This window comes from Nylanderia fulva, unplaced genomic scaffold (genome assembly GCF_048542155.1).
Source record: "Nylanderia fulva isolate GAGA-0341 unplaced genomic scaffold, ASM4854215v1 Scaffold2, whole genome shotgun sequence".
Taxonomy (NCBI): Eukaryota; Metazoa; Arthropoda; class Insecta; order Hymenoptera; family Formicidae; genus Nylanderia; species Nylanderia fulva.
The window spans coordinates 3,087,990-3,106,495 of NW_028190263.1; the positions used below are offsets into that span (position 1 = coordinate 3,087,990).

Here is an 18,506-nt window from a genome sequence, read left to right on the forward strand (position 1 = left end):
TTATTGTATTTTCCATGGATCAAGTCCGTCGAGAATTATTCCATCGCGTTGTTTTTCATTCTACAATTACAAATCATGTGCTTCCAAAATTTACATATAATAATATTGTGTTCCTTTTATATCGTTTCTACAATGCTTCTCTTTATACGCTGTCAGAACTTTAATGTGGCATTTCTTAAAGTACACATCGTATTATTTCTACATTTACGATTTGAAAATGCGTCAACAAATTTCTGTAGCAAGTTGAAAAAAGGAGAAAAACGTGAATAAAACTGCTAGAACTTCAACGTGGCAAATAAAAGCTCCGAATATAAGACAGAAATAAAAAAAGCAATATTGCTAAAAGGAAAAAAAACTCCGATTTTCCATATCAAATATTCCTCGACTTTCGCAGAAACATTTTAGTATAGAACATTAAACCTTTGAAATGCGCTGATTTATTTATATACGCAAAGCGATTTTACCGATCAATTATATATTTATTACTTCAATTACTTGCATTCAAGTTTTTATTGACGGCCGAAATTGACGCGCAAAATAAAATCAATACGCGGATACAATCGATTCCGATTTGAGGAATTCGAGACGGCGGATGACAGATGACCGACCGGAAGTGGAGGTGAAATTACACGCTCGTTGCTCAAAGCATCGCGTCGACGTGACTCCCAGCGGGAATAGCACAAGTTAGAGATATCGCATACAATTCGTGTGCGATCCGCATAATAATTTGCAAATCGTACACGTATATACCCGGTCATCATTCGTACACGGCCGCACACTCCGTTTCGTTGTATATATATATATGTACCGATTCATTAATGCGATAATAACGCCGGACGGACACGAGAGATATTTGAACGGATTTAAACTTCTCCGTAGACTTTGTTCCGCAGATCTGGCCGACCGCGGATTAATTCTGCGAATTTCGCGAGCGCTACAGTTTGTGCTTGCGGTTAAAAATTGTGAAAGTTGGGTCGACAGCTCCGATCGATTCGGTTTGTGATTTTTTCTTCCCAGTTTGATATCGAGAGTTCCGTTCGTGACAAGCGTGATTCAAAACTCAATACTGAAAAATTGGAAAAAGCAAAAAAAAAAAAAAGAAGAAAAATAAAAAGAAATAGAATTTGAACATTTTTACTGTTTGGCAGATTTGTATTTAACTTAAAAAAAAAAAAAATGACAATATGCATTAATAAACGCACAATTTCGATTTAGCAGAATTATAAAAACCATGTCATCATTTATCAAAACTTTGTCGCGTGAATAGCATACGGAATCATGAAAGTCCGGATCTGTTTGTTACATATGAATTTTTTGAAAGTTTCGCTCGCTAGAATATGAGCTCAAGTTTCGGCGCGGCATTTCGTAGCAATCCCCCCAGGTTCATTCAATTTAAATTGGACAAGAGACATTGAATCATTTTTGAATTTTGCTCACGTAAATTCTGAGCCTCACGTCTCGCCAGTCACGTTGCAACTTGACGCTTTAAGCGACGAGAGTCGAATTTCGTCACCGAGCTTCAGCCACGTTATTATGTATGTCGACGGGCTATGTATGTATGCTGGACAACTGACCGCAAGAGAATACCATAATCGATATCCAAATATGTGATGATTTAATCTTATTATATATTACTTCATTAAATTCAAAGATTGCTTCGAAGATGCTATTGACGATTATGAAATAATAATTAATAATCTGAGAGAGTTGCGAATATGCAACATTGTCTTCAAGAAGTGAAATTAAATCTTAAGAAAATCATTCTGTTCTCCGATTATAAATGACGGGTATTATGTAATGCCGAAATAAAAGTATCATTTTAAAGTCTTTTTTAGCCGGATATTTTAAGCGCGCCGAATATAAGCTTGTCGAATCAATCGTCCTAAATTTTTTACCCGGTTAAATTTTTCCTTTTCTCGATTTGTCGCGCGCGTCGAATTAATTGCGATCCTGGCGAAATAGTCTCGTCCAGTTACGCGAACCAATTTACGTAGATATGCATGCCGAGAGTCATTTTCGCGGGCGTCGAGCAGCTTGTCAGGATGCCTGCCTTTGTAGAGAGAGAGAGAAAGAGAGAGACTAAAGCGCCGCTGGAGTTAAATTCAGAGCAAATTTTAGTACTAGAGAGTGAAAAGGTCGTCTCTCAGCACTTGCCATTGCTAATTGGCAGCGAGGGGACACAAGGGAGATTCCCTCCAATCTTTACCCGTCTAGTCTGGATGCACCCAGATCCGAAGCGCACGCACGTAGATCCTGATGTTGTCCCCGTTGTTTGCTGCCTTTTGTGCTCGTTCAAGTGCGCGGCCGAGTTGGAAATCAAATCTCCGCTATTATCGCTCAAGCGACCTTATTTCAATTTAATTCGAGCGTTCACGTAATTACGGATTCTTTAAGAATCAATGAGTGATTTTATATTGGGATCATTTCGCACCTTCGTGCGATTTTCCCTGGTTTTAGAGTAATGGTCTCGGAAATCATGTTCATATAGGACAAGCTCTGCTCTCTTCTTCTCTTCAGAGAATTGTACAGTTGGAAAAAAATTATTTATTCGACTATGCAATATCTAATTGCAATATTTCTTACAATACTCGGAATATATAAGAAATTGCTTTATAATTTTAATCAATGTCAAAAGAGACTAATATATATGTATTTTTAATTCTTAGGATGTGCTAAAGGATACTTTTTTGAATTATCTTCAAGACACATTTAATCAATTCGAAAGAGATATATGGACCTAAAGCTAACATTAATTTAAGATTTAGAGTAATTTAAAATTTATTTAAAATTTAGAGTAATGACCTCGGAAATCATGTTCATATAGAACAAGCTCTGCTCTCTCCTTCTCTTTAGAGAATTGTACAGTTGGAAAACAATTATTTATTCGACTATGCAATATCTAACTGCAATATTTCTTACAATACTCGGAATAGATAAGAAATTGCTTTATAATTTTAATCAATGTCAAAAGAGACTGATATATATGTATTTTTAATTTTTAGGATGTGCTAAGGATACTTTTTTGAATCATCTTCAAAACACATTTAATCAATTCGAAAGAAATATGGATCCAAAAACTAACATTAATTTAAGAAAGGGGTAGTTTTTACCCTGCTTAGTTTTTAATCTCGCGGCGATTTAAGTGAATTGCTTTTTCCCAAATGAAACTGTGAGCCTCCCGAATGATTCACGTTAAGATATTATTACTTGGCACGCTCTTCTCGCGAGGCTACACGTAATCGCTCACGACGCGCAATTTCCTGCCAGAAAATACGTCAGACGTATGACAAGCAGACTTAAGCGGGCGAATGTATGCGCGAATCTACCACTAAAAATGTTCTCCTTCGGTCTTATCCAACTTGCGGTTTCTCATCGTCTATTGTGACGTCGGTACTCTACTTCTTGCGTTATTGTCAATTAAAGAAAACGACGTGACGAAGGAAGGAGAGTACATGAGACTGCCGAACCATTTTCCTCCGGCCTGTCAATCGCACACGCTGCTGAAAGGCCGTAGCCGGAGATAAAAAGCGGCAGTTTTCTTCGAAATTGCTCATAAAGAGCATCGGTTTGCACCGCACCGTATTCTCTTAGCGATCCGTTGTTGTCCACAGGACATGCACGACGTTCCGTGAAATTGCTCGCGAGATGGTAGCTGAGACGGTGGATCCAGCTATTCGTTATTTATCGTGTGGACGGTCTTTTTTTTTAATAGTTTATCGCGTCACTCGTAGCAAGAGAGAGAGAGAGAGAGAGAGAAATGAAAAATAATATATGAGGTAATAGAACACTGGGTGTTTTATTAAACACGCGATATTGTGCTCTTCTGGAAATTGAAAATATATGCAATTTTTGAGGTCGAAAATATGAACGATCAAATGACGGTAGTCTTCAGATCAAGTAGAAAGTTCATTAGTCGATGTTAATACAACTCATGACGTAGTTTCAATATATCGATCGTTCGGTATACGAAGAGCCATCTGCGTTCCGATCTCGTTAAATTATTTACCATGCCATTTATTGGGTATTTTCCGATGCAGAGATATCGATCTCTTAATTATTCGTTGGGGAAAATTTATGCGGGTATGATATTCTCTTAAATGAAATCTGATGGAGTCATCAATTGATAAGTAATTTCAATTATAATATATTAAGCGCAGTGATTTCGGTTATAATAGTGCCAACAATAGAATTTCACTGAGAAATAATTAATGATTGTTTCAATAATATTTTAAATGCGTCTTATTATTATTTATATAATACATTTATATAAATAATATTATATATAGTTAAAGATTGTATATATTTTGTTAAAGGAATTTAAGCTTGTGGCTAATTGCAATCTCGCTTTGTTTTTTGTATCTGTTAAGAGTAAAGGGATGTAATATGCTTTGTTTTTTGTATCTATTAAGAGCAAAGGGATGTAATAAAGTGTGTATTTTCACCGATTTAATTTAAAAAAGTGAATGATGTTATAAGAGGATATAGAATATAAAGAAAGGGGGAGGTAATTTTATATTAATTAGATAATATTTTATAAAGAAATCTAAGTATACCATGTATACTCGTGAAATTAAATTGGAACGTGACACAGAAATTTAATATCATAAGAATTATCTCAGAATGCACATAACTCTTCTATTTCTATTTCTTTTATACTTTTACTTTTCAAATATTTTTATATCATGTCATATATGAAGATCTTAATCGTGAATATCTAAAAATCATCTTTTGTGTTATAAAGAAAGGAAGAGAGGAAGATGACAATTGTGTCTTTTATAAAAAATAAAGAGTAATTCTAGAAAAAATGTATATGTAACATAAATTAAGATTTTAAAAAGTTCTTTATAATTTAGAATATTTTATATAGAATTATTAGATATATATTCAATATACACGTTTTAAGTTTTCATGACTGTGCGCAACGTATTTGCGCGTAATTAAAAAAACAGCGAGACATATAGAAAAAAAATAATTCTAATATTCCAATATCTCGAATTTAATAAACATCGGTTTATAAAGCAAAAAATGGAAAAAAACGTTCATTTAATTCAGTTGATTCAATAACGTATACATGTATACACTCTGAATAAATCATAGATGTATAAAAATGCTTAAAATATCAGTACGGTTCAGTTCGTAACTAGTAAAAAAATGAGAGTCTAAACAACAGCAATCCTGTTCTATTTTCATTTTTGCGATTCTATAACATATTGCTTTGTGAAATACGATTGCTGAATATTCTCGTATATTTTGCCCTTCTTTCATACGTTTCTTATTGCGAAATAAAAGAAATGAAGAGCATCGAGTAAGAATGGAGAAGAGAACTTTCATTTTACGTTGTAATCTCTTGACTGGAAAAGAGGAGCTACTTCGGGAAACGATGATCTGCACGCCGTAATTCACTGGAGGGATGGAAAGTTATTGCCGTACTTTCCTTAAATTGTAATTTATATCGACAATTTGGTGATTATAAGGAGCGAATGGAATGTTGCTCCGAAGCGCGTACAGGTCAATAAAACGTTGATGACTAATTTATCAATATAAACTCGCATTAACTCGTTTTAATCATATTGCATTTAATCGCGTGCATCATTTTTTCTCTCTTTTTTTGTAACCAAATTTTTATATATCCACGATTAAAATTTTTATATATAACATGATATAAAAATTTTTAAAAAGCCAAAAATTATGAAAATCTTCCGTAATATCAAGTTTTTAGACGAGAGAGTTGTCTGGTAAAAAATTTGAGTGTCATCTGGGAATGAATTCATAAATATACGGGATTAAAATTTTAATAAATATATCTAGATGAATGCAAACGTAATTAACGTGACACGTCATCAAACGGAATGCTTCATAAATTACGGAGTTAACTTTGTTTCCAAGTGATCAAGCGGGATTCATTAGCTACACTTGAAATAACGTGGGGAAAGGGGTAATGAAATGTCATGCGCGTAAACATTACTATTATATGAGAGACGTTATAATGAAGACCTAGTAACGCGATGGAATGTCTAATGAGCGTTATTACGGCCTACGAAGCCGGGTGCGATTATTGATGGCCTGGTATAATCAACACGTGTTTGATTACATCATCAGGTTCACCTAGCGCAAGTATAGGTGAGTGGCCTGATTTATTCATTGTTTATCGATGCCTATAATAACCAAAATTTGGTTGCCATTAAAGGCAGAGAGGCGATATGTATTATGCAGTATAGTATGTGATTAAACGGTACATAAAACCATGTGTACTAAATGTAATCGATATAAAGTAGAAAAGTATGATAACTTTTTATATTTCTACACTGAGAAAAAAGTTGTTAATTTGACTAAATCGTTCAACTAATTATTATTTCGTTAACTGAACATATAAAAGTATTTAAATGAAATACAACGTATCAAATTTAACATAACGTATTTGATGTTAATACTTATATACAGGGTATTTCTAAAACTATGTTAGATTTTAAGGACGTAGTCTAGGGGTCGAAATAAGGGAAAAATGTTCCTATAAACATGGGTTTAAAAATCCCTCCGAGTTATAGCTCCCTTATAAAAATGGGTTCGATTTTTTCTTCCAACTTTACGAGGGAAAGTATTTTTAGACTTATGTTTATAGGAATTTTTTCTCTTATTTTGATTCCTAGAAAATGCCTCTAAAATCTCTCACATAGTTTTAAAAACATCCTGTATATTCAATTAACAAAATGGAAATTAATTGAATGCATTTAATCAAGTTAACAATTTTTTTCTCGGTATATTGCTTTCAAAGATGTATAATTAATATTTTTCTTGTCAATTCAATAATGCGTGTCATGATTTTAATTTAACAAAATATGTCATTCGAAAATGACAATGGTAGGTAGTGCCGTTTGTACCTGCAGACGACATAAATGGACGTGATACACAAGCGCATACGAACGAGTACCGTGGTGTGAAAACACAATGAAGGAGTCCTCCAATGCTCCGTACTATTGAGAGTGATTCGTAAACACGAGTATAGTAGACTGTGAGCACAATGGTGAACTTCAACAGTCTCACCGAGTTATGCGGCCATGGTATAGGAAGGGGAAAAGGCATAATCGAATCTCTCTATATTGCCAAAGGAGACTCGGTAAATCCCAAGTAAAACTTGTTTCAAACAAATTTCAGCACGGTGGTTCGCACAAAGCATTTCCTCGCAATGCGCGCGAATGTCATTGTCAACGTGAATTTCACTCGTATAATGCATAAATGTCTATTATTGACGCGCGTGAAATAACATATCGAATAAAAACCTATTTTCATCGAATGAAAAAATGATCCATGATGCAAGATTTTATTCAAGCGATATAAACATTTGTTTCGCAACGCGCGTTTTTTAAAAAACTGCGAATCAATTCCGACTTTCGCTTCATCAACGTGACATTAATAATCGATGCTATCGGGAGTATCGTACAGCGAATGTATAGCGTTCTTACATTACGTGTGCAATTGGGCAGGATTCATAACTGTTATGTGGTGCACGAGCGGATGAGAATTGGCTACAGGTGGTCCCGGGCAAATCAATATGTGTACGTGTGTTGGCTGAATACGTGAGTGTACCCTCGACGGGTTTCCACCCTATGACGGGTTTTACGATCTTGGCGATGATGACAATAGTGACAATAGCGCGATATGGAGAAAATGCTTGCGCTTCGCGTTATCGTTTGTTCGAAAAAATTCCATGTTTTTTCTTTTCGTTTTTATCGAGATAACATCGAAACATACATACCTATGTTTCGAGACGCGCTTTGTGATAACATTTACAGCAGGCTTGGGAACTCTCGAGGATAAATTGGAAAACTATGTAAGATGGATTTAAATGGAAGATGGTACTTACAGAGAAGCGGACAGCAAACTCGGGATGGGACAACAAATAAAGGTGTGGTCTCAAATGATGCGCGGGAATTGAACTGAAATAAAGAGATAAACGAGTTTTAAAGAAAAAGGGAAAAACCATGAAAACTTCAACTTTATTAGAAAATATGAATAAATAGTAAAAAAAACTTTTAACATCTGTAAGCGTGTATATTGTACACGATAATAAAATATAGGAAGATGGAAATAATATATATATATATAATTTGCATATAACGAAATCTGTTAATACTATCGATAGATATCGAGGAGAATTAAATTTACAAATATGTACGTAAATCTCTTAAACGAATACTACTTGTTTCGTTGAAATAATAAATGGTAGTTAAATTTATTAACAAGTAATTAATCCAGCGATCAATTATTTAATAATCTCGTTTCTGTTTTCTGTCAATTACCTTTACTCCTCATCGTCACTCAACTCTTCATCTTTTACAAGTTCTTGTGAAAAACCAATGGCATACAAGTCTTGTGGTGATAAATGCTGAATATAAGATTCAAGTTTAATCAATCTGTAATGGCCGATGCAATCCACTATCCAATTGTCAGAAATCGGCGCTGCTTTAACAATTCGATACCAACATTCTATAACAAAAATTAAGACGCAAATGTACTTTAATACGTATCGTTTTCTCGGAACAGGTAGAAAATATATATACATATATATTAGATATTTGTAAACAATTATATCGATATAAATATATTTAGATTAATGCTCATATATAGATATATATTTTTTTTAATTTAAATTATCTTCACAAGGATTCATTATACATTGTATTTATCTATAACAATTACTTACCGATTTTCTTGTCATCATGAACACCGTCTTGAATCACAATGCCTTTTAGGCCTTTCTTCTTAGCCAGAGCTTCAAGAGAATCTACTACTGTGGCTCCAGTGGCGAGTAACAAGCTCTGAAAACCAAAGGTATTTTTACACGATGGGTTTGGCTCGAGTCCAATTTCAAATAGCGCGGTGGCGGCGGCGACTGAACGTGCAAGAACCGTAAATAAAAATCTTTCCGGTCCAGCGACACGTACAACGAATTGGTTTTAATTACAGCCGAAGAAGTCTTATCGCGTTTTTGACAGAGATTAATAAAACTCATGACAAAGCAAATAAGTTCCCTTGTTTAGCTACGGATTAAAATTTCGCGACATCTCGTACGTTCTACTTTTGCGGAAATTAGACAAATCAAAGACTGACCTGATATTGGCTCAGCGAAACATTCGCATATGGTCCGATGCAGTAAAACGTAAAATCCTTAAAGAGATCATTCTCGCGTAGCCTTGATTTTTGAGGACCATTTGAGGCAACTATATCGTTGTTGAACGTTGTGGCCTCATAAGGAGTTTCGTCCAGCAGTTTTCCCTGCTTGATACAATCATCGATCCACTCGTAGCTGACTATCCATTTTCTGTAAGCTATACCCTGAAGAAACTTCAATGTGATTTTGGCTGCTCTCTTCTCGCCTATCGTACTCATGATAACATGCGTTACATCAGGTACAAACTGATTCATATAATCTGCATTATGTTTTGTCGCGAACTCTTTGACAGTCGCTAACATAGACGCTGATAAGCCGCTACATATGAAACACAGTTTTCGTCTATCGGATTGCCGGTGAACATTCTCCAGTTTTTTCTTCGTGGAACTTTGTGGTGTACTTTGATAAAGCGGATGTATTTCCTTCATAGGCGTACTCGCACCGCTCTTCGAGACGGTCCTTTTGTTCGATATGCTCGATATCTGCTCGACGACTGATAAGTGTGGCCTTGAATTTAGCGATAAATGTGATGTATTTCTTCTCGACTCGAGGAGTTTAACATTACCTCCGTTACTGCAACATTATAATAATATTGATTATTGTTTAAAGTTTAAATCATAAATACATATATACCATGTAATATTTTTATAATTTATAATTCTTCAATTCTTGTACATTACTACATATTTACTCTGCATATTTTATATCTTCTTCATTATTTCTATCTTATTACTTTTAATTGCGTATGTACATTTTCATTGATATTTTATAATATTCTTCGAAACTATAGAAATAAAAGAGATGCAGTTCTGGCTATTTCAATGTGAATTATGCAATAGAAAATATTTAATATATAAACATATTGTGTAGCTAGCAAAAACACGTAGACGTGAGCATACGATAAGGGGAAAATACTTAAAATACTTACTTCTTCATCTTTCTCTCGGGAGTTCTCTCCACAACATCGTCTTCTTCGGCAGAGAGTACCTAAAAATGTTTAAAAATGCTATATAAGAATCTTGTTACTTCAATCAAATAGTTTTCATGCCACAATTACAAATGTATCGACAATTTTATAAATTTAAAAAATTTTATTATAAATAAACAACAGAAGCTAACTAAATATTAAATGAGATAAAAAATAATGTCATGTATAGTGCAAATTCGTGAAAAGCGTGAAGTATGTGTAAAACAAATATTTCATAATACATTCTCTCTATTATTTCAATCTAATGCACTACATGCGTTAACATTACATGCACACGACTGAAATACAATACAACATAAGTATATAAATATATGTAAAATATTAAATCACAAAAAGATTTTTAATTAAGATAGATTTAAAAAACATTTTTTAAATTGTGAAATTGTTACAATAGAAAAAAAATTTGAAGAATGAAATTAAAAGCGTGGAGAGATAGCTCGGCAAATTAGTTTTAATAATACATTAGTAATATTGCTGATAAAACGATTAATCTTAACTAAAACACGAAGTGTAATTATTTCGACAAGGTTTAAAATTTTCTGAAAATAAAAAGAAATTTATTCTCGACGTAATTTATCAAATTCGCAGTAATTATGATGATTTTATAATATGAAGAAAGATATAGACAGAAGAGAATTGTTTGCTTGCAAATTCACAATTCGTTATAATTATACATTATTTTCCTTTATATAGAATTTCGATATTTAATAAAAATATATTTTTTTGGAATGCCGAAAGCATAAAAAGAAGCGCGCACTAATATGTTATTTAATTAAAAAAATGAATGAGATCGTATAAACATATATACTGACCTCTGATCCTGCGTTATCTTGAGTATGTTTTTTCCTCTTCTGCGGAGTGTGCTGCTGCTCCTGGGACGGATTCTTCTGCGTTCTTCCTTGGTTTCTATTAGACTTAGGGCTACTGAATAATTCTTCTTCAAATTTTTGCATCTGAAGTTGATGCTGCGTAACATCCATGAGCGAATCGAAGCAATTGTCCATTGTCAAGTTTAGCTCGTCGTCGACAATTTTTGATTTTTTCTCTGCGCCATCATCGACATGAGATATCGAATCATTAATATGTCGTGCAGGAGGGGAAGATTCATCGAAGAACTTTTCCTTCTCAGACGATACATTATGCATTGACGCAATCCTTCTGCAAGAATCTTTTTCAATTGTGTCGACGTTTGCCATTACATTTCTCTTCTCTCTTCGATCAACTGTACAGTCGTGCCTCTTTTGGCCGGAGGATGCAACATTTTCCTTGCCAAGATTTTCTAAAGTGGCGATCGTCGAGGGTTTCTTAACGTTTTTGAGAGACTGCTGCTCAAAAATATCGTTCGTTGACGATGCACTTAACATTGGAGTCTCCTGCGTGGCGCCACACAATTCATCTGTCATCTCAGGACAGTTCGACGTCCTCTGTTTCACCAACAGGCGAGATTTGAGATTGCGGTTGGTCGGCTGGTTGGTACAGGCTATCATATCCTCGTTACTTTGTGGCAGCTCGACGTTTGCGATGATCTCGTCGAAATTGTCCTGTAGCAAACACTCTTTGCTGGTCTTTTCTTTTTGACTCTCCTTGTTTCGTGGGGAATTCAGTGGTCGACATGTATTAGTATGGCTCTGTGATCGATTAATCTGTAGTACTCTATTTATGATATCGTCGTTAGAGGCTTCTGCGATTTTTTCCGATATTTTGTTCTTGTTGAGCCTCATAGGCTGCTGTAATATATCGTCAATATTTTCTGAATTGAACATACTACTGCTTTCAAAGATTATATCAGATTCTCGCAGTGGTAAGCTTTTCACAGATTGTCGCTGACTCTTCAATTTTTCCTGAGACGGACATCTTATTGGCAAACATTTTTCCTTAGGCGCGTCCATAATCGATGCGTTCTGTTGGTCAGATTGATCGTCGGTCCTGGGTCTTCAGAAAGAAAAAAAAACAAGAAAGTATAAGAGAAATACGTCTCAATGACAAGAATATTTTTCCGAGATTAAATATACAGTGTATTATAGTGCTTTGTCGCATTACTTCATCTATAGTAATGGAAGGTAGTAGTAATCACTCAAAGTAATTTAGTATGATAGAAAAAAAAAACATTTAATTTCGGAAAAACAATATTCGTTGATTATATACAGATCAATGCAAATAAAAGTTATAACATATAAAAATTATAATATAGATATTTACAATTATATAGATAAAAAAATGCTCAAGATAGAAATAAAAATTAAAAGGTAAAAATATTAGCAAGAAAAATTAAAACAGAAAATAAATTTGACAATATTGGCTTATATAAAATTAAAAATATAATTTCTAAAATACCTTTTCAAAGTTTTCACGACATGCTCCGCCGATTCCAATTCCGTGTCCGAGATAGAAGTCGATAGCACCCTCTTGAATTTCCTCTTGGGTGTATGCTGTTCCTCACAATCCAGGGGGATTACTTCGGTTACGTTCGAGGAACTCGAATGACGTTTTTTATTCGCACCTTCTAAACTCGATCTGATGTTTTTGAATGATCTATTGTGTCCGTCAAGTTTTATCCTGCGTCTATCACTGTCACTGGCCGAGTCGCTGGAATCGTCGTTTCCATCGTCTTTGAACAGTTCTTTGTCACTGGTATATCTCATTCTTTCCCTCTTCTTATCAGAGTTTTCGACGAAAGGCTCCTGCAATTTGCTCGTGGACGCTGCAAAGTGCGAATTTTTCATCGTAGAAAAGTTATTTCCTTTGGTATGAACGAGCTCCTCGAGCTCAGATTGCTGTCGTTGCCGCGTTGAATTCGCGCGTCTAGATTCTCCGTGTTCGCTCATTGGGGAGTCTATCGCCAGAAACTTCAGCTGCGAATCTTTGTCCGGTGACAGCAGTTTAATGGAATTCAATGCTCTTGAATGAACACGCGAGATCCCTTGAATCGCGGAGTTGTCTATGGAAGGCGTCTTATGAACAGATTCCGCGCTTTTCTCAGTAGCGTCCTCGATCGTCGTAGTCTTCTTTCGATTTAAATGATGATCGATATCTTTTTTTGGCGTCGAAGTCGCTAAAACTTTACGACGCGGAGATGCCGTGGGAAGTTTGGCGTCTTTCGAAACAGCTTGAATTACGGAACCAATATCCTCCATCATAATGATGTCGATCATGTCTTGCGGCTCGTTCGATCGATCAGGGATTCCCACCAAGTTGCATGACATATTCCCGATACATTGCTTCATCTCGGATTTGCTGATCGATTGCTGCATATTATACACTGATGTGTTTTGCATTTGCGCCGGCATCGACTGTTCGCGTTTAACCGCACTGAAAGAAAAGTATTTCACATTACGTCGTCTAATCATTGTGCCCATTTGAAGAAATTTCACGACACTGTCTTTCGATATCGAAAAATCGACGTTTCTACGATCATCCATGTCTTTCGTGATAATCGCCAATCTCTCAGCCAATAAAGTATTACTTAACGGTGGAGAATCAGTTTTCTTGTTATCACCAATTCCTGGCTTTCTTTTCAAGGATAATCTAGTCTTCGATATTGGAGATTGCGGGACTTGAAAAGAAGCAGCTTCTCCCAATGTCTTTCGAATGCTGTTATTCTCTTCAGGTTCAGGAGTTTGATTTTCCGCCGTGACGAACGATGATAAATTTTCAAAGTCGTTGACAGAAGCTTGCGTAATATCGCGGATTTTTTCCATATGTTTGTTTATAGATTTGTTGAATTTCTTGGGCGTTAATCTTTTTGATGACGACGGTAACAAATTATAATCTTCTGAGGTCATCTCTACATCTTCTTCATGACATCGATTTTGAGAAGCTTGAAAATCCTTGTTAACGTTTTTGGCGCCGACAATATTGCTTACCTGATTGTTGGTCAGATTTATTATAGGTATTCGTTTACCTTCTTCCTCCAACATTACAAACAACGGCGTTTCTGGCGAATTAGTAAATAATGCTGTTGAATCATTAGCTTCGTTCTTTGCTCCTCTCTCTGCAGATTTCTTATGAATGTCCGTTTCGCTAAATGATCTTATTTCTGCATTCGATGAATCCAGATTTTTATCGATAGCATCCTGTTTCTGACTATTCTTTTCTTTGCTCATGCTAGAATTCACTGCAATTTTAGCCAGATCGTATTTCTTACTCTGCGATAACGCAACATTTTCAATTATTCTTGGTGGATCCTTATTCTTCTCGATGCTCACATTCAGCTTCTTCATCTTTCTTTTTCTACCGCGTTTTGTTTCTTTGCCGAATTCGATAATGTGAGTCCAATCTGTTGAAGATGATGGAAGGGTAACCGCGTTCGAAATCGAATCATTGGTCATCTGATGCATCTGATCGTTTGCTGCTGTTGATGATAAATTGTTCTGATCGTTCGTCTCCTCGACGCTCGATTTCGACGCATCGTCCTTATGAGTTTTTGCTCGTATCCTAGCGTGAGTCATTTTATATTTCAATTTACTCGTCTTCGCGGAGTTGGTCTTTTTTACTTCGTCGAATTGCTCCGCTCTCGCGTTCTTGCTTATCCGGGATGCATCTGTATCCTCGTCGATGTGGTCTGTACAATCTGTACTCTGTTTTTTAAGGCGACTTGGCCTGTTGCCCTTATTGTCCTTGTCGTTATGTATTTCGTCGGTCGCGTCTAATATATTATCTCTATTGGATATTAAATTGTCGTTGTTTTCTATAATATCATCGGGGAGATGATGCAACCACGTGCGAACTTTGATATCAGACCTGCTGAGAATCTCGTCGGCGGGATGGGCAGAATTACTATATAATTGTTTGGCTTCCTCGTTCAACGAGCTTAAACCATATCGCAGATTATCAATGACCGTTTTTTGACGTGTCGACGATTTTGCTGTTTTCAAACACTGTTTCAACGGCTTTCTATCGTTAGAATCTCTACTAGATTGACTAGTAGCCAAAGGGCAACTTTCTTTTGTATCTTGCGGTTGCTTCGAGTATGACATTACTGTAACATAAATTATCAAAGCACTGATCAGAAATTGTTTTGTTTTCTGATCTTACTAAACAAGTACAATTTTACATCAAACATTATGAATTAATTTGATTTTGCGCAATCGTTTTTATTATTCTTTATACAATTATAGATAAATACGATTATATTACGACCGTGGTAATCTTTACATTTATTATTCTTTTTCTCTTTTTTAGTAAAGACAACTTAAAAATATTCACTGCAAGGAGTTGGATGATGTTGGAAAGATACGTGATATCTAAACTCCAAGGCCTAATAAAACATTGAGCTTTCTGTAAATGTACAGTGTGAATCGAGGCACCCTAGAGTATTGAGAATTAAATTTTTCAAGCCTCCTCTGCGCACTATGAAAAACATAGTTCTGACCTTGCTTAATGTACTTTTATGGCAATACATTTATTGTATTCGCTGTTTTTAACTCTTGTTCACAACTGAATAAAACAACAGTGGATCTCTTGCACAGATCAATAATTAACGCAAAAATGATAAACATTAACAAAGACTTGCAGCACAGTTTCTGAATAACATTTTAAATGCAAGAATTATTTCCTAATGTATACTCTCTATATGTTCCTTTACATTCTTATATTTTATAAGATTAATCAATAATAAGTAAGATTAATCAATAGTAATCCAGATAAGAAATTTACATTACATTGATTTAAAAATAAATTGATCAAAAATTAAAATTAAAAATATTTCTGCAATGTACTCACTGTCTATATGACTATCGATTTGGATGGCAATGATAAGGTTTGTAACCTTTTCAATACAAGCTTCCAAGTGATCATCCTTGGAAATATTGCGTCTATTGAGGTTTTTCTTGCATAGCGGACAAGATGCACCTTTCTTTGTCAAAACCTTCCCTATGCATGACTTACAGAATGAATGACCGCATCGTGTCTTTGTAGGCTCTGTCATCATTTCTAAACTAAAATAGTAAAATCAAATTGTAAATAAAATAATATTTATAAATTTTGAAATTAATCTAACAATAAGTTCTATTCATATGTGTGTTATTTTGCATACTACTATTTTGATTTTATATATATATATATATATATATATATATATATATATATAATTTAAACTTGAAAAAAATATATTGTGCAATATTATAAAGTTTTGTGTGTGTGTGTGTGTGTGTGTGCGTGTGTATAAAGAATATGTATAAAGAGTATAACTTTTTGATATTTTTTGTTATTATTTATACAATAGAAATCTACAAATTAATCACACAAGTATTTGTTTAAAATTTAATACAAATTAAATATAAAATAAAATAAGTCATATATGATCGATGAAATACAATTACATATAACTTAGTCTGTGTGAAATTCATAAATATATTATATATAAGTATTAAAAATATCCTCCATACTAACTGAAATCCTAACCTATATCAGTCGCAATTATCACACGTGAAAGTAGTTTCAATTAATCGCGATTATACATTGTGTGAACAGATTCGATCGTATTTTAACGATATCTCAATTAGCAACTTACCAAATTGTACATTCCAAGGATTTTTTGCATACTTTTTACAGTTTCGGAAAGTTGCTCGATGACACCCTCTGGAATTTGTCCTGCCATCGTTGTTGCTCGCAGTTAACGCGCACAAACTTATTATCACCGACACTTGTGAACACTGTTTCTGCCTCGGAAATATGTACAGTCCTCGGACGAATTATACGAATTGTTTATTCCACATGTTTTAATCCACCACCGTATTTCGAATCAAAACAGAACTCGACAATGCGCGGGATTCGACTGCAGCGCCCCTGCGAATCATTGCATATATATATATATATTGCATTATCGATTATCTCTTTCGAACTGAGATAAATAAAGATAAAAATCGTTATTGTATATATAAACCCAGCAAAGTAACAATGACACGACATCAATGTTATTGTTACTTTGTGTTTGCTGGGAAGCTTATTAAGCCAAGTGCATATTTATGTAGATTATAATGTATGTATTTTATTATTAATTATAAATGATATATATATGTATGTGTATATGTATCTCTCTCTTTCTCTGCTGTTTGCTTCTCTCTCTCTCCTTCTCTCTCTTTCTCTCTCTATATATACTATATATATTAATCTATATATATATATATATATATATATATATATATATATATATATATATATATATATAGTATATATAGAGAGAGAAAGAGAGAGAAGGAGAGAAGAGGAAGAGAGAGAGAAGCTATATATATATATATATATATTAATAAAGTAATTAAACATTTAGCAATTACTATGAAAATATCATTTAAATCTCGATATTTACATATAAATTATATCATTAACGAATCACAAATTACAAAGAAAAGAATCGAAAGGAGATTGTAAAAACTGAATATTTATGCAAAATTTGACGAAAATGATCTATGGCTAAATAAAAGCTTATATCAATATCAAACCGAATAATCAATTTCTGTTGAGCCAAAACAATTTTAGCAAATTAGAACGTCGCTCTTACCTTGTATACAATATCTTCTCATAAAAATGCTTGTTAGAATAATAGGCGGCATCGTTCTGCGCACGTTAAGATCGGAAATAATTTATTGGTCCGCGTAGCATTATATTGATACTTGATCGATTTCCGAACGCAATCTCAGGCTGCAGTCGAGAAGACGCTCCGAAGCGTTTGATTGGCCAATCAGGGGGAAGAGATTACAGAATCCTTTATCCTGATTGGCTAACGCGACGCTTCGATACATCGATTCGCGGTCTTAAAGCGAGTCTGCCGGTCTATATGTTCGCGCGCGTTCATGCTTGAAATAACTATTTGCCGCCAAATCTATGCAATATCCATACGAGAAATGGCTGTCGCGAGTTTGAAGCGCGCGAGTCATCTCCGTGTTTTAGTCGTCTCGATACGGTTCGTTTCGACGCGATGCGCATTTGCGAGTTATATTATCGTGGAGTATCGCTGCGGAATATCGACAATAACTCAACTGCAAGCCGATGAAGCATCTTTCAGGTAATATCTCTCAATCGATTCATGATCTCTTTTTACTTCTGCAATAACTCTTCCAACCGGCAGCGCTTTCTTCAATAAAAATTCAAATCTTTTGATATCAAAAAACATTTTGAGATACATTTACATAAATGTTACATATATATAAAAGGTGTCTCAGATTTATATATATATACATAATATATCAGGGGGAGAGAGAAAAGAGAGAGGAGAAAGAAGAAAAAGAAAGAGAGAGAGAGAGAGAGAAAGAGAGAATAGGCCATATCTTTATATGTCTCTCTTGTTTGAAATAATTTTAATTTTATTAGTTATATAATTTGTGACATAAATGATGTAATTAATTTTACGTA

The 18,506-nt window shown here is 34.5% G+C and overlaps 3 protein-coding genes across 5 annotated transcripts in view; 1 reads left to right on the top strand and 2 right to left on the bottom strand.

Moving 5' to 3' along the window:
• The window catches only part of LOC114945326 (uncharacterized), a 64,378-nt gene extending 56,448 nt beyond the window's left edge, over positions 1–7,930 (bottom strand). For both annotated transcript variants that reach the window (XM_029321477.2, XM_085481938.1), the window contains exon 1: positions 7,862–7,930. The gene's annotated coding sequence lies outside the window, so the exon portion shown is untranslated. The remainder of the gene's footprint in view (positions 1–7,861) is intronic.
• LOC114945325 (uncharacterized) overlaps positions 1–18,506 on the top strand; it is a 47,166-nt gene that overhangs the window by 19,702 nt on the left and 8,958 nt on the right. The gene's annotated exons all lie outside the window — the stretch shown is intronic.
• On the bottom strand, positions 8,004–16,951 carry LOC114945324 (uncharacterized). The gene is given in 9 exon segments (XM_029321473.2): positions 8,004–8,484; positions 8,702–8,816; positions 9,109–9,742; positions 10,098–10,156; positions 10,970–12,089; positions 12,492–15,135; positions 15,879–16,093; positions 16,669–16,691; positions 16,693–16,951. Coding segments are annotated over 9 exon segments (5,058 nt in total). The 5' UTR covers positions 16,756–16,951; the 3' UTR covers positions 8,004–8,299.